We start from the raw sequence: 17,779 nt of genomic DNA on the forward strand, positions 1-17,779 counted from the left end.
GCTCCACTGCTTCTGTAGTGTTTGCATCAGTTATACCTGTTCTGATAATTACAGAAGCCTTTGATTTCTACGTTGCACTGATGAGAATGACTGCAAACAATGCTGACTGTGAAAAGTTTTGCCCGCTCCAATTTCCCTTTTCATTCTTCCCTTTTCTAAAACAACAGCAAGAACAAAACCAAGTGGAGTCTTGTCAGCAAACTTAATCGAAGGTCTCAGAAAGGGTTGAGAATTACCTCCATCTTATCCGTTTGTTATAAATTTATGATGATCTGTGAGTCCTTTGATGCTTCTAAATCCTGACCGGAGATCACTTCTGAGTGTATGCCCATCAAAAGAGCGGTCAGTTTCCGTTTCCTCCAGTGAAATGTCACGTTCAGTATGTGCTGTCACGTGTGCTGTGAATGCCGTTGCGTAAACAGCATATCCCTTCTGAGACTGATAGAGTTGGCTGTAATGATTCCCGCCACAGACTTTGGTGGAGAATGTGTTGAAAAACGAATATGGAAAAATGAAAAAAAAATTGTAAACTCAAAATCCACGTCCAGTGCTAAGCTGTGGAGCTCTCATGCTCTGCAGTCGCCTCCTTCAGAATCCTCCAGATTATCCCAGCTGCCATGTTAAGGCACATATGAGAGGAAGAGGTGATCCGAGATGGCCCGCGTGGCTTCACCAAGGGCAGATGTTGCCTGACCGGTCTGGTGGCCTTCTGTGATGGAGTGAGGGCATCGGTGAACAGGGGAAGGGTGAGAGGTGGCATCTACCTGGACTTCGGGAAAGCCTTTGATGTGGTCCCTCAGCACATCCTTCTCTGTAAATTGATGAGGTATGGATATTCAGGAAGCCTCAGTGAATTTCAGTGGGTGCCATTTTCTCCACTTGGAGTAATTTAGTTCCACCCATTTCTTTCATCCACAATTTGATGTCAGATGCCATTATGTCATACTACCCTGTGCTGCTGTTTGTTGCTCAGCGTCAAAATTTAACAGAATATTGGTGGGAAGGTTCAGCCTCTACTGCCATATCGCCTATGTCTACTGACCTCTGATGTTTTGGGCCAACATAATAAAATAGGAGGCATTAGTTTCAGAGTAACCCTCATTCTGAACAGAAGGATGTGTATTTTTATACCAAAATATTTAAATGGTATTTAAATCATTTAAATATTTAAATGTACTGAAATTGGTTTAAACCATAATCACTTATTCTGTATTTATGAGTTGGGGAACTTGGCCTGAGCAATGGAGTTGTTTTTAGCAGAGCTAAGCATTAGTCTATGTATCTGTGAAATAAATATGAGGAATTCAAATTCCTAATTTACCTCACTGACATAATAGAAGAAGTATGAATACATTATTTGGAATTTGGTCAGCTTACTATAGTTAATGCTGTCTTCTTCCCCTAGATTGGAACCTATGCCGACAGTGATCATATTACTAATGTGTAACTCATGCTTGCTTCCGCCAGCAATAAGTCTATCTATAGACTAAGCTAGTTCTTCTGAATCAGTCTGTATATTTCCATTCCATAGTCAGAGGCAGCTTCACTACTTATCAGTTTGAGAGTATTTCTATATCTGTATCATTCAAAACGTGTTACTATAAGTTACATATATTTGCTTATCTAACTTGAAATCAAGGGTATATGACCTTCAAATTCTGTATAGGTTGTCTTGGAATAACTAACATAAAGATAACCTAGCACTCCTGGGACATTATTGTAAGGAAAAACTCAGAAACGGGCAGAGTGTGGAAATACTTGGAAAACGTGTAGTTATCATCTACGGAAGCACTATGCAGTGCGTGATCCAGGTAATTTGCGTTATATTAATGACTGTAAGAGTTGCAGCACAGAAGCAGTGTAGTGAATTTAGCTCGCTGATTTATCCTCTAATTTAAATCCTGAGAGTAGAAGTTTGCTGTTGCATGGAAATAATTTATTACAGTGCCCTTTAATTCATAATATTATTTTGAAAGTTTCTTTGCACCACATGCTCGTGTCCAAGCAGTTTGACAGTGTGTATATTAGAGATGCAATTTGATCATGTATTTGAATTTAAACCTCAATATATTCATTACAGAATTAATTACTTCACATGTTGGGTCACATTCATATTTGATCACTAAAGCATTCTGTACTTTACAGTGATTTCACTGTTGATAAAAATTTGTTTGTGAAAAGTTATACACAGATGGAAAAGGATCATTTTTGTGGTGATCTATTAAAAAAATTGTCAATAGTGGTGCTTGTTAATGTATTTTCAGCCTACTTTACCCTGACTGAAAAGCATTTCTTTCTTTCTCATTTAAAACTGTGAGAACTATGTTAAAACTGTAGCTAACTCAGTTGCATAACAGTAATTGATACTATTCCGAAGTGCTATAGTAGTGTTAGTTTGTTTAAACTGCAAGAAACATCTATAAGACAGATGTATAGATTGTCAAGCTGATGGTTAATTAGCCAGGGTTCTAAAAAAGGGAGGTACTGTGTTTACATCTTGTTAGCAAGGAGAAAATATAGCGAGTGGGATTGAGGAGGCACTTTATGGGGCAGAACTAATTATGAAAATGGAGTTTATCATGAGAAAGATAATTTTATGCTCCATATATGGGTTATCACCCTAAGATATAAATTGGCAGCATTTTTTTAACTGTAGCTTTCATCTTTTGTTTTCTGAATCTGTTTACTCCCTAGGTTTTCTTGTAATGGTATTTTCTAACATACTAATGCAAATCCATTACTGCATTTAGCACTGTTTTGCTGAGTGATGATTGCTTGTGCAAACACAGGAGAAAAGAGGCAGTGCATTCTCAATAGCAGTATGTTCTTTTTGGGTACTAAACAGGACTAACTATGAGAAGCTTTTTTTAAACATTTTCATGTCCTAGTTTGTCATTTCACACTGATGACTCCTCGCGTTTATCTTCCCACGTGAAAAAACAAGTCAGGTTTTGTCTGAATTGGACATTTCACATCTTCGAAAAAACATATTTTTGCATATGTTATTCTGTTGTAGCAATTTGTTCTTTAACCATGTCTCTTCTTTGAGGCACTCAGTTCTACCTGGAATACTTTTGTTTCTTACTGAATAACCTTGTGCACTTTGAACTAAGTTCCGTATTAGCTATCAAGCTAGTGACTTGGCTTTGTCTTACAGAGTTCTTTAGGGTGCATCCAGGAAAACATCACTATCATCACTGGCAGTGTTGTACTGCACAGGGTTGTTCACCATCTTTGCTCAAAAGGTGGCTGTTTTTGTCTTACATCTAGAGTTATCATAGCTCTTTTTCAAAAATAACCTTGAAATCCAGGAGGTGTAAAAATACATAGTTAAGTAGTTTTTAATTTTACATTAAGAATGTTAACAACTTAAAAAAACTTAAAATTCTTATTATAAAATTAAAAACCATTTAACTTTGTTAAAATTATTCTTTTTAAATATCCTTGTTCTACTTCTAGTATTGAATAAATTCCAATGTTACTTACATCTTTAGCTCCAAAAAGAATCTTAAAATGAGAGAGAAATAAAATTTGTCTGGACAACTGCCATTACCTGAAAACTTAAACAGCTGTTTGTTTCATCTTTCTTTTTGTGGCTCTGGTTTGCTTCTGACTTCTAATCTGAGGAAGCTAGAGTGATACCAGTGTGGTGATGCAGTGCATTAATTATACCAGCGTACTGCATGGATCAAGAATCTAACAGGCCTCCAAAGCAACATAAAAGCATCTGCAAGAAATTATGTTGGAATAACCCTGGCTGTATGGATTCATACTTTATCCCATATTAGTGTCACTTCATGATTAGACAAGCACTAAACATTTATAATATGCATTTAGTTATTTGGGAAGTTGCCCATTCTTCCTGCTGAATTGCCAGGGTATTCAAAGCTCAAAACAGTTTCTTCCTGTTTATTGTTAATTGTTAAAGTCTGTCTGCATTAGCATTTTAACCATATTCAGCTACTGGGTTTCCCTTAGTATTGTTGGCAGGGGGCAGGGGGTGGATTTTAGTCAAGGTCAGTGGGAAATGTATCTGATAAAAGATAATCTTGTGGAGTGTTTTATGTCACACACTAAATGAAGAAAAAAAAGCCCAACACATTGAAACAATTACAGAACTTCAGAATATTTCTGAAAACTGGTTTCAGTTGTAGAGTTTTTTGAAAAACAATGGTAAATTCTTACATGTTTTCTTTTTTACTTCCCCAGACATAATTGATAATTTGCATTCCTGCCCACAGATGTTTCCCCAGTGACAGGATGTTTGGAATGCAAAAAATAAACTCAATGAAATTTGACGTAAAGTAGTTTTAAAAGGTAGATATTTATTGTCAGCAATGACATAGGTGCGGTGCTGGAATAAGGAAAATAATGATTTTGCTCATTGAAGAAGAACGGGTCTGTAATGGCTTGAAATGAGAGTCATCGGAGCCCTTCAACAGTTTTTCACCTGATACTGAAAAACGTTTTGAATAGAACGAAACCTGTTTTATTGTTGGGTAGACACATACTGGTTTGCAATGCAGAAAAACTAGGCTGCCGATCCTTTGAGTAGATAACAGATTTTTAGTGAAGAAGCAGGCTTTAATCATATATGAAGGTAAGTAGTCATCCTGTGCACATCACCGTGTTATCTCAGTAGCTGGGAAAATTCCTAAGCACAAATAAATGGTCTGACAGAGGCCTGTGTTCTGTTTCATTTTCCCTTTGCAGGCATGTTTTCTCCTGTTGATTAAAAGTATGTGGAAAAATGTATGATGACGGGTTTAGAACTTGATACAGGGGAATTAATTTATTCCTCCTCATTATCTGATATGTACTCATTTTATGATAAATGATAAGGTTCTTTTGAATTCTTTTATAACGCAGCTGAGATGCTATTTTGGATTCCCAACTGTGGGAAGCAAACTTTGGAAAATATTACATAAGCAGACGGGATGTCATTTGCTCTCCTTTTCCTCTGCTTGACACTGAACTGACTCTGTAAGTCTCCTGTGTATACTCAGAAGAGTTTTGAGCCAAATATTTCAATATTTATATCACATGCAAGCAAACAAAAACAAACAGAACAGGCAAAACAACAGAGCCAGGAACCCCAAAGGGTTTAATTTAGCTGCTCTCTTCCTCTGCAGTTCAGATTTAATATATTTATATATTAAAGCACAGATTAGTCTTTTTATCTTAACATCTAGAAGATATTTTGAGAAGTAAATTGTTGTCCAAGTTGGTCTTTTTTTAAAGGAAGCTAATGATGAAACAGAAATGCTAGCTTTGATCGATACTGTCAAAGCTCTTTGGCAATAGTTGCTTAGAAGTAATATGCCTTTTTTGAGTATGTTGTTAGGATGAGTCTCCTGGTGAGGGATGTTCATCTGCATACAGAGCAAATTTGGTGATTTAAAAAAAAAGTCTCTTGATGAAAACAGATTTTTTTTTTGTCCTTTTCCCTCTAGTAGTGCTGCAAAGTGATCAGGTCTCAAGGAATAATCGATATGTTTTCGGTTACATTTTTCAAATTGTTTTATGGACAAGAAGACAAACCCAAAGATACAGATACAGCCTGTGGCATGAGAAGCCGTGAAGCAGCAGTTTGCTTGGAGGCACGCTGGTGGAAGCTATCATCATCCACTTGTCTTAGCTTCTATATCTTCTTCTAAAGACAGGACATTGGATTTTTGTATGTATTGTTCTGAAGTAACACAATAGCATTTATTTTCATAATCTTCTAAAAGCAGCCCTAACATTCTTCAATTTCAAAACCCTTGAGAAGTGGGCAGGGCAGAGGAGGAAGGACTGTGTGGAGGAGATTCAGAAGGTGAGGGTAAAGATGGTGATTTCTGGGTAGTGTGCAGTCTGACACTGCTGCCAGCACAACTCTCTCCAGAGTGCTTTGGGTTAGGCAGGGCAGGTGTTTGTTTTGTTTTTGCTGAAGGCAAAACAGAAAAGTTCACGTCTTGCAGAGAGTGGAGGAAGAGTCAGTGCTCTGAGTACAGAACACAGGTTTTGGGAAACTCTAGGCGCCAGTGCAAAATATGTGATGAGGAGGAGAGGAGAATAACACAGTGAAAAGCGTCTGAGAAGAGGTGAAAGAAGCTTCTGAGTTCTCTGTGGAAGGGCTGGGATGGTTGGGGATGAGTGTAGGAAAAAGGTGTAGAGTTCATTTGCATTTTTATACATTTAATGCAGAGTTTTTTGAAATGCATGAGGCTCCTCTCCAGAGCTCAGAAAACAGGCTTTCAAGCCATTTTCTTGGTCTCTGGCATCTTTTTGATTTTTATAACTTGGTTGATGTGGCCCTGCAGCAGTTTCTTGTCAAATAGTGAAAACTATTTGTGGTTATCCACCTCTCCATGCTGTTGAAGGGAGTAATTCAAGAATGGCTTGTAGCAAAAGCTACTCAAAGTGCTTGGGGGGACTGCTAAAAAAGCACCTTCTTGCTTGTATCAGTATGAGATGAGGGATTGCACTGACTGCTTTTTTGGTATATTTATGTGCATAAGGGAATGAATGCTAAAAAATGGACGAACACATGCAAAGAGTGACTTGAGCAGTTATGAATTAGTGGTGGGCAGATCTCTGGTCATCTCTCCCACTTGTCTCTCTGCAGGAATATTCAATAATAGAAAAATCAGTTAATGATTACATGTGATAACACAATTCTCTCCCTTATCTCAAACTTAAATAAAAGCTGCTCGATATAAATATTTTGAAGCATTGAATTGTGCTAGATAGATGTCTCCCTTACGTGTGTTTTTCTTGCAGTTTGACAGAGAAGGGGAAACTTTCAAAGCACTATATGCTTATTAAAAAACTCTGTCTTAAACAAAGGGGGAAATGCTTACTGAGATCCTCTTTGCTATTTTACGTCTAAAGGGACATGAAAGGGGATGAGAAATAACTGCAGTGGAACTTTTCTTCTGCTATTACTCGGTTGCATGTTTAAATGGTGTTCCTGATACTGTGATATCTCCATCTCTATGATGGAGAAGGAGCTTTTTGAGTGTTAGTTTGTGCTGCCCATGCTGAATTGTTAAAAGGAACTCAGCCTTATAAAGAGTGGTGTTGCTTATTGCTTTAGGGTGCATTACTTACGTATTTTTGGCAAATATACTACTATTGTACGAACTTTCCACTTCATGTATTTTACATTTATACATGAGAGTACTCAGAATTCTGTCACTTCTTAGAAACTCTTTTTTGTATATGTCGTAGAATGGCTTGGTTTGGGAGGGACCTCAAGGATTGTGGAGTTCCTACCCCCTGCCACAGGCAAGGTTGCTAGCTGCTAGACCAGGCTACCCAGGGCCCCATCCAGCCTGGCCTTAAACTCATCCAGGGATGGGGTATCCACAGGCTCTCCAGAGAGCCTGTATCAGAGCCTTACCTCTCAGTGAAAATCTTCCACTGACATCTAATCTAAATCTCCCCTCCTTTAGTTTAGAAACATTCCCCCTTGCCCTGTCACTATCTGTCCATATAAAAAGTTGATTTCCCCCTTTCTAATCTCTCTTTAAATATTGGAAGGCCTCAGTGAGATGTGTAACTTTTCAGAGGATAGTTTTTGCTTCAGAACTGTATTGTCTTATTTCTTTGGAAGATAAAGATCCAGATAGTGTATTTATGGCATAGATGTTTGAGTAAACAGGTACATGATGTCAGGCAGAGATTCTTACTTGATATTTCAAACAGAGGACAAAATGGATTTTTTGCAGTCTGCATTTGTGAATGGTGTACAGGTGAAGTACTAAAAATTGCTTGTCTTTCAAGCTACGAGTGAAATAATTCAGTGGTAGTTGTCAGAAAGGAGAAACTGATTCATGTCATTGTCTCCTTTTATTCTTAGGATATAAAAAAAAGCAGCGTTTTAATTTCCATCTGTTCTCAGTGTTGAGGTCTTTTTTTTTTTTGAAAAAGAGATTGCCAGGCAAAAAGTTGAATGAGACTTAAGACACTTGTTTATTTTCACTTGTGGAAGTGTGTATATGCTTCATACATAAAGCAGCCTGCACTGTCAGCCTGGAACTTCTCTGCCTTTGAGATGCATTTGGCTTACTGCAACTAATACAAAAATGCTGAGTTGACAGATATGGATTTTTTTTCAGTTTAACTTTTTTTTTTTATACCAACACAGCAGTAAAACTTGGGTTTCAGTAATTACAAATATAATTTAAACTTCAGTGTGTTGGAATGATGCTTGTTTGGAGCTTCACATAGTTTTTGTCTTTGCAGATGACTGAACTAATTTTTGTTCTATATATCAATTCAGGAAAAAAAAATAAGAAAACAACTTGTTCTAGAATGTGTATCTTTAGCACGGGGCCAGTTAATTTTAAATTCTTATCTAATATGGTATGAGAGCTTATTAAAGCATAAAGTAATTTGTTAAACATTTGGGAGCCACATGGTTATTTTGCAGCTATGATTGCTTTCTCCTGCTTAAGAAGATTATCGTCTTTCTGTTTTTAAAACTGTATCATCTCTCTTGGCTACAGATAGAAGGACAACAATGTGAACTTCTGATGAGATAGTGTGAGGTCTGTTTGGAAGCTTAATAGAAGTTTAGTTGATTTTAATTAAAAGTCAATAGAATCAAGTGCATTTATCCACTTTAATGCTACTCCTTTGCCATAGTGGCAATTGACAGATGGATCTCATTCCAGTAACAAAAGCAACTAATGGAGATGACAAGAGAATCGTGGATTTTTTTAATTGGTTATACTGTTTTCAGAAACACTCAGATCTTTACAAAGAGTAACAGATATAATGTCTCTGTAATGTGCATGCACAGTTGTTACTGCTGTTTAAAATCTGAACGTTTGGCTTCAACAGTTGATAACAGAACTATAAAGTAGTTCTTCCAGTTCTAAGTTTATCGGACCCTGTGGTTAAAAATGAATGCACCTGATGAACATGCTTGGATAGAGTCATTCCTTGGAGGCTGTGTCTATGGCTTGTGCCTGACAGGTGGTAACCACTGTGTCACCCAGCAATGCAGTAAGAATTGTCTTTTTACACAGCGTTGCTTTTTGTTATTCATATATTCTCCTGTCTCAAACGTTTGTGTTATAATTAAGCAGGATGCCTAAAGATAAATAACAGGTAAGAAATTTGGAAGATATGGAAACCAGTGTATTTATTGAAATCATAGATGTCGCACATCTATTTTCGTTACTGTTCACTTCTTATTACCTACAAATTTAAGGAAAGTTTTCCATAGGAGAGTTCAACTAATGGTTTTGTGGTAAGCTTTAGAGAAGAAATGGAGAGTGTGAACAAATGCATAGACTTTGCTGTATGGAAATAGGGTCCTTCAATAGAAAATAATTAGTTTGTGTAGAATTATGTGAGCTGAGAGGATTAAAATTTGGATCAGATATTTCTGGTATGATAACTTCTAGGCTTACAAATGAGGATTTACAGACTGTTGTGGGAATGACCTTGTAACTAGTGTTGCATAAAATTGTTCTATATTTATATAAGTATAAAGGTGTTCTTTCTCCTACGTGCATGCACATCATGTTCTTACCATTGTTTGTTGTTACTTGTGTTTTCATTTGTTGAGGTTTTTTAGTAGCTTTGCGTGTTATTCTTTACTGTGGAGAGCATTCTCATCATCTGTACCCCATCTGACTTCAGATTTTGACCTAGCGGTCAAAAGAAAGTATTGTCCACATCCTATGCAGTCTTGGGTCCATTGATTGCAGAGTACGTATTGAGTTAAGCGTCTATTTTTAGATAATGCAATGATAACTGCTGCAAACAGCAGTGCCTGTCTTCTTTCTTTTCCATTAAAATCAATATATTGAGATGAGACTTTTGAGATATATGCATTTCTATTTTTGAAGAGCTGTGAGACATCTGATGTATGAGTGACTAGTTCACTTAATTGCCTTTGCTTTTATTTTCATTAGCTACCAAAATCTAGGAAACAGAGGATGTTGGTTGTAGAGGTTACTGAGGAAAAAGGCTTTGTAGCAGGAGGTCCCAAATTTCATTTGAAATGACATTGGTAGGGACAGCAATCACGTATTTGTGCCTGAATGTTAACATGCGTGGGGTTTTTTCGTAACACTGGCAATGCATATGCTGGTGTTTAAGAACTCCATTCATAAGTTCATGGCATAGAGAGAAGAAATGGTTACTGGAAAATCTAGATCTGGACCAGGACTTTATACTGCTTTCAGAAACCAAATATAGGCTAGCACATAGCCAGCAGTTAATTTATGAGTTGCTTTGTTCTGACTAAAGTAACTTGTTTATCACAATAGATGCAAGTCCACATTTGCATCTGCACATTGGCACTTTCTTGGAAGGAAAGGATGGAGAAAATACTGAAGTGTCTTATGTTTTGTGACTTAAGTGCATGTTTGCAGAGCAGTGCTAATCCACATAGTCGAGTGTAAACTATTGAAGTTGTTATATAACAGGTACTTTGTGTGTTAGATTGATTTCTTGTTGCGTTATTAGCAGTTATGTGTTATGAAATGGTAAAACAACCAAGGATAAAATTAATGAGCATATGGAAAATGCTTGCAAGAAAAAAGTGAACACATAATATCTTACAATATTTTATAGTGGTATAAGAAAATGAGCCTGAGTTTTAATCCAGATGGAGAAGTAATAATTCTAGTCTGTTTAAACAGCGCATAATGACTATATGGGCTAACCTCTGGAAATCTGCAATAAAAGTATCGCCAAAGGATTGAACTCTTCCAGATGTTAAATCATTAAATATGTTTCTGCTTTTATACTGTCATTTTTATGACTGATTTATTCCATAAGCTTATTCTTGAATTCTGAGGCAAGTGTAGACAAGAAGTGGTTCAGACTGGCCTGAACTTGAAGCATCCCGGAGTGCCCAGGGTGAGAGGCTTAACCCTATGGTTTCTTACTGGGCAATTATCTTTAGTTACCTTAAAGGGATACTGTGACGCTTAATAGGTCAAATTGTTTTGAGATATTTTAGTGATCCTTCTTCTGCTAACCCAGGAAGAATGGAAGAGAACTATTCTTATTTATTCTCATGGAGGTTATCACTAGTTACTTTCCTGTTCTCGAAGTAAGCGTGGCAAGGCTCTTACAGTTGTGTAATGCCACTTCTAATATAGATATAATGGATGACTCAGTCTCCTTACCTCTTTTGGAAAGGAGAAGATGGCTCAGTTTGCCAAGGCATTTAAGAAAGGTCGTTGATGGCTTTTATGCAAGTTCCAAGTCTTGTATTTCATGAAAAGTTTCTATCTGTAGAATAAGCTGTTAATGAAAGCAGCATTTAGAAATTATAATTTTCATTCACAGTTGCTTTATTTCATATTCATGATCACTGTCACATTTTCCGAGGTTAAAAATAAAATACCTTTGCCAATTATAGCTGCATACAATACCACCTGAATTCTGTTAGGGAGCTCCAATCTGTTCAGTTTTTCTTCTTTCCTCTCTTATTGCATCTTGAGACACGCTCCTATTTGTCTTGCAAGTTGTTTTCTCTTGTTCCAAATTAAGTAGATGCTAGCATCTACTTACTGTCTAACTGGTAATATTTCTCTTACTTTAGTATTCAGGTCTACTTGCCTGTTAATCCCTTAATTTGGGAACTGAATAAAGAATGGATGTCTTATTTATTGCAGGTCTTTTAAATCATTCTAGGAAGTAATATTCGAGGTTCTTATACATTCACATTTTCCTACATCTTGAAAATATCTTCTGTTGCATATTTTACTAACAGAACTTCCAAAGTATATTGGGAAGTGTTGTATTTAAGATACCTAAACATTTTTTTTGTACATAGTAGCCTGTTAACTGCTGAAGCTGTATGACTTGTCGGATGTTTTCTCATGTTCCCTTATACTCTCTAAGTGCTCCTTGATTTGACTTTTTTTTTTTTTGCATTCATGTTATGTGAATCAGTGGAATTTGTGCTTAGGCCATTTGCTAAGTCCCTCCAAGGTAATGTCATCTCAGGAGGGCTGTCAGATATCTTTTTCAGTGGTTTGATAAATTTATCTTCCTTTTACTTTGTCTTCCCTTCAGTAAGGGCTGGCTGCCTATGATTGAGTTCACAGTTCATCCTATGAAGGGTCTCATCTTCTGTATGAGTTCTCTCTGCAGGTTCCATGTCCTTTATTTGAAATTCTTTTCAAATGCTCTGACAATCTTGATTCCTTTTTTTTTTCTGGGGGTGGGGGGGGGAGTGTACAGGAGAAACAGGACAATAAAAAAAAATCCCCATCACTTTCATTGCTCAGTACCACCTATTTCAAATTAAATCACTGAAATTTCACCAATGCCAAACATTCTTGTGACTTGACTGGAAATATACTTCTAAAGAACTGGCTTTTTCTTGATTTCTGCAGCACAGTCAGCTGTTATTCTTCTCCAGACTTCAAGGAATTCTGTATCATCAAGCTTAATTTATGATAACAGATTTTTTTCTGTCCTGTATCTAACTGAAAAAAAACAATTATAAAACACAAGTGAAGTACTAAACTTGTTTTGGAATCATATACTAGGAGACTGTCTGAATTCTTGGCCTGTTTGTTCTTTCTGCTGCTATCCCAGTGGTTCCTTCCTACTGCCATCACTTTCAGTCTGTTCTCACCCTTCCCAGTCTCAGATAAAGGACAGCTTATTTCACTGTTAATTAGATGAGTTGTGCATCTTTTGAAATATAAGCAGTCCATTTCCAAGGGTTTTATTATTATTTTTACCATTCTTAATAGTTGCTTTTTTCATTCTTCACTTTGCAGTTATGAAAACATATGTTTTATACATTTGGCTAATTCTTTAGTTAGCACCAAAATGTTAATGTCAGAATGCTTTCTGCTCTTAAAATGGAGAATATTCCCTTCACTACTGCAGTAAAATGACAAAGGTTTCTTACTGTTATAGGAAAGCTTGCAAGGAATTACACAGTTTTACAATTCCAGTTTTATGCTGCTGCTCTGGAGAGTGTACCTGCTTATGCTGGAGCGAGTGTGCAATATTTGGTATGTTGGTTTAATGGAGTTACAGTAGATTTCAAATAAGTTATCAGTAAAAATGAGGTGACTGGAGCTGAAACTGAATAATCAGTGTTTCTCTTGTTTTGGTCCTCTGGGGTTCAATTTGATGTATAACACAACCTCTTAAATCTGACTTTCAGCTAAATAGGAATTCAGTGAGAATGTGCTGTAGGTGAATGTTGTACTGGATGTTTTTCAAAATACTAATCTAAGTCTGCCAAAGATAATATTACTTTTCGAAGTTATTTTTCTTGGTTTAAAATCAGTTCTCTGCTTTATGTTGGTCAGCCTCTGCAGAACACTTTTACAAGTATTTGTTTATATAACAGTCTAAAACTAAATAGTTTGAACTACTTATCTGTAACATTTTGGACAGAGTATAAGGCTATTGATTAAAAACATCTTGTGTGATACCAAATTTCTTTCATAAGCTACAAGATTATTAAACGTGAATTTACATTTTTATAAGTATTGGCATGAGGACAAAAGTCAATTTTGAAATGGGTCTTCAGCTTTAAACACATTTGTGTAAGAAATTACAATCATCTGAACAATAATATATTTCATAGAATGGTTTAGGTTGGAAGGGACCTTAAAGTTCATCTAATTGCAACCCCCCTGCCTTGGGCAGGGTTGCCACCCACTATGTTGGTATTGGGTGTTTCTAAAGATGCCAGGTTTCAAGCCAGAACTACTCTGCTTGTCTTACCATTGACATGACTTCTGTCACATATTTTCAGTTCTTGCTTTTGAAAGATCTAGTAGCTGAGCTTACAGCTTACTCTTCAAAAAAAAAAAAAAAAACCTGCTGAAAATTATTCATACTTCTACAGGAATAGTAAAAACTGTGATCCTCGGTTCATAATTTCCAGTATAAACCATCCTTCCAGTTCTTAAGAAACTGGAGTTTCTTAAGTTGGCTTCCTACAATTTCTTGTCATTTACTCTAAGCTTAGGATTTTTTTGCCTTTGATATCTCATTTGCATACTTTAATCTAATTACCCTTTAAAGTAAATAAAGGCTTCTTTACTTTGTTCCTGTGTTCCTTTGATTATTCAGATGGTCCTTCTGTGAACTTTTCCTACTACTTGACATTTTTCCTTAAATGGGGAACACTAGATGTATTTTTTTCTTTCTTTTTTTCTGCAAGATGAAAATATGTAGATATTTCTGTTCTTCTTTAGTTTGGTAGGTTTTCACTTAAAATTTTAGGCACGCTTCACTTGCTTTATTGGTTTATAAACTACTGTACTATATTATTTTCTAAATGGAGTAGCTCTTAGAAATAAACTCAAAATACTTTCTGACACCAGCCTGAAAGAGATTTGGCTTTTCCAGTACTGGTCTCAACCAGTACAGTAGGAGAAGTATCTTGTGTTTTCCAGATTTCTCCGTTTACCAGGGACATACAATACTGGGCTTTGTTGCTATACAGTCCAGGCAATAACATTAAAATAATGATTAATCAGTACCCAGATCTCTTACTTGAGTTACCACTTCTTGAGAAGCTGATTTCTCCCATTCTGTGCCTGCTCTTGAAAACCCTTTCCAGATGCAGCATTTCCCTTGACTGCTCTGAAAAGTTTGGGCTTTTTTTTTATCGTATGCAGTAAATGACAAGACATAGTATTTCTGCATCAGTGCCCTGATTTCATTGCAATTTTATCACTTCCTAGACAAGGCCCCAAGCTGCTAAAGTTCAAGAAGCGTTTGTACAAGGTTCTCAGATATAGGGTTTGAATTTGGGTTGATGCTGAGTGGAGCTGGGAGTTAGACTCAATGATCTTTGTGGTTCCCTTCCAACTTGGGATATTCTGTGATTCTAAAGAGTGGGTTCTTTTTTTTTTTCTTTTTTTTGCAAGCAAGACTAAGAGATGTAGTACCAGAACTGAATGGTTAGGATTCTCATTTCTTTCAGTATAAGGAAAGTGTATTTTATGTACTGCCTTTAATAATATCAAATATAGATGTTTGTTAATGTGGAATTGCTTTTACATGTGGACTTATACTTTGCAGTCAAAGTGTGGAGATTGGAGAATAGGGAAAGGGAGATAAGAACAGAATAAACACTTAACTGGTTAATCAGCTAATGTAGAAGTAAAATAGAGAATAAGTAAAAATACATTGACATATCTTTTTTCCTTCTTTTTGAATGTTTCCAAACTTCTTAAAGAAAAATTCTATTCCTCATGTTTTTCAGAGTTGATAGAAGTAGTGTTCTAATATGCATCTGTTTTCCCTCTTTTTATTCTGCCACTGCGTCTCTAGTCAGAAGTCTGAAGATTAAATGTTTGCCTCATTCATCTTTATAGCCTTAAATGTCGACGTAATTGTTCTTCAAATGATTGTGTGTATGTGCATATTCGGAGTGGTTGTATATACTTGTCCACAGAGAACTTCTGCCTGATTTTGCAGGAAGCAAGTTGTGCCTTAAGTTCTTCACCAAACGTCTAGATGGTAGAAAAGTGACTTCTGGTCTTGAGTTCTCAACTACCTCTGCGTTTTTCTCTTGCTGTCTACCAGGGAGATATCCTTCCCGACCTAATAAAATACTTGTGCAGATATTTCTTTAATTGCATGGAACTGTATGCTTTGTAGTTTCAATTTTGGGTTATTTTTCCTTCGTATTTTCATTGAGTTCACTTTCAATCTTTTCTTTTTAATGTTTTCCATATGTCATCATTGCTGAAGCTGCTCTCCATTCCTAATTTACAGCTCGGTATTATTTTAAAAAAAGAAAGTTACCCTTATTCATTTTGTATTTGGGAGTGATCTGTGTCTTTGACTTTAGTCTCTGACAGATACTAGTAGTTATTTAAGTGTAGTTATAGCTTTGGGTTTTTGTTGTTGTTTAGGTTTTGTTTCTTTCAGGGGGAAAAAAAAAATCCAAATCATCTTACCCAACAGTAAGATTCTGTTACTGTGTGCAATTAAAGAACTCAGAGGGATAAAAGAAGTTTATGTAGCATAGTGCTTTTCAAAGCTTGTTAGCCTTTTAATTTGTGATGCGCATTGTATCAAAAAATAAATCCAAATTTTCTATTGAGAATTGTTTAGAGAAAAGCATTTTATAGCAGAATGAGCCAATGTTATGTAGTTTGTGTTACTCCTAAGCTAAGAATTTAGAGCTTGGTTCTTGCATAAAAACATTAAGTTGATGCTAGAACCATTGCTTCTGCTTCCTTTTGAGAGACAAAATACTGATTCTGAAATTTCACCATCAAATGAATGACTAAAAGGACACGACAACTGAAAAGGTTTATTGTTCAAACACTTCATTTCCAGAACCATTAAGTAAATAAATAGAAAAAAGGACCTGAGAATACAGGTTTATTACTCAAACATCTTTCCAGAACTACCTATCTGTGAGCTCTCAACTTATGAACCTATATAACTGGTGCTGCTGTCCCTGTTATCTGCAGTAGGTTCTGTGCTAGGGTGCTGGCCCATCCCTGTCATGTGCCCTGTGAGAGCTGCAGGTGCCACTGGGGCAGGACGGGGCTGCCCATCAGGTGTCCCCAGCATGGCTGCTGCCAGCATGGCCACTGCAAGGGATGAGGTGAGGAGGGCCCGAGGAGCTGCCGCTCTGCTGCCTGTGGGTGCCGGGGAAGCTCCTGCTGCGCTGGGCCAGTTGTAAACCTGGGTCCCATTTGAGGAAGAGGAGCAGAAGTGGCACCTGAAGTCTGGCTGCTGCTTGGTGGCAGCAGGGAGGGGCCAGAGGCTGGCACGTTTCCCTCTGTGCTGCTGCAGCAGGGTCTGGCAGGGCTGGAGCGGTTCCGGCTTGGGTGGTGGCTTTCTTAGGGTGCTTGAGTGGTGGGGACCCCATTGGTGCCGCTGTCTCTGCGCCTTCTTCCTTTGGTGCTGCCAGCAGGCTCCTGTCTTGCCCAGCAGCTGCTCCCTGCATGGGCTTGGTACCTGGTCTGCTCCTCAAGTGGCTCTCATTCAGGTCTCTCTGCAGGGCAGGGGCAGCCACCTCTCATCTCCCAAGGGCGGCTCCTTGCTGGCAGTGTTCAGACAGTTGTGGATCATCTCTCTTGAAGATGAGAGTAGAAGAGTAACTAAAAAAATGCAAAGGAGAAAAGCTAGTTGCTGTCAGTTTGTATTTTGCTTTCTTTCAGTACAAGGAAGTAAGACTTTGAATTGCTAAAGACAAACATGGATATTAAGAAGTTCTATGGTCAGATTAATCCTACAGCTTAGGCTGACTAAAACAAATACATTGAACTAAATAGACTCATCATATCCTTATCTACCTATTTTTCCATTCCATGGGTTCAAACTGGGATATAACCCAAATCTACTTTATCCATATTTCTCCTACTCATCAATGCTACCTCTGAAATATATGGAAACAGCCAGAGAAAGAAATGAAGATCAGAGTGCTTACTGTCATTCTCATCTCCTTTGTTACCAGGGCTTATTGTATTGGAACCTCCGTCCCTCCCACCAGAATATTGTGAGAGTTGTTTGTGTGGAGCAACTGAAGTACCCTTCTGTGAGCTGCATCTGAGGGAGATCTTTTTTGTTCATGGTGTATTTTAGTGAATCCATATAGATGAAGTTGACAAATGAAGCTTTTCATGTTTTCAGTCTGAAAAGTTCTCAAAGGTCTTTTCCTTCTCAGAACTTAAACCTTAAACATTTCTTCAACGTTTCCACCATGATTCCACCAAATCATCTTAAGTCGGTCATTTTCAACCAGTTGCCAGCTGTGGAAAGCTGAGAGCTGAGGAGATGCTGGCTTTGTTCTCCTCAGAAGAAACGTGAGGTAAACATT

At 37.2% G+C, this 17,779-nt stretch overlaps 1 protein-coding gene across 3 annotated transcripts in view; it reads left to right on the forward strand.

Moving 5' to 3' along the window:
- The window catches only part of ANO10 (anoctamin 10), a 115,839-nt gene that overhangs the window by 40,561 nt on the left and 57,499 nt on the right, over positions 1–17,779 (forward strand). The window contains exon 12 of one of the 3 annotated variants that reach the window (XM_021386322.1): positions 17,417–17,533. The exons of the other annotated variants lie outside the window; for them this stretch is intronic. Coding sequence (XP_021241997.1) covers positions 17,417–17,512 — 96 coding nt within the window. The 3' untranslated portion in view covers positions 17,513–17,533. Of the gene's footprint in view, positions 1–17,416; positions 17,534–17,779 lie in introns of those variants that run through there. 3 annotated transcript variants of the gene reach the window in all.

The sequence above is a fragment of the Numida meleagris genome, chromosome 2 (assembly GCF_002078875.1).
Source record: "Numida meleagris isolate 19003 breed g44 Domestic line chromosome 2, NumMel1.0, whole genome shotgun sequence".
NCBI classification, from domain to species: Eukaryota; Metazoa; Chordata; class Aves; order Galliformes; family Numididae; genus Numida; species Numida meleagris.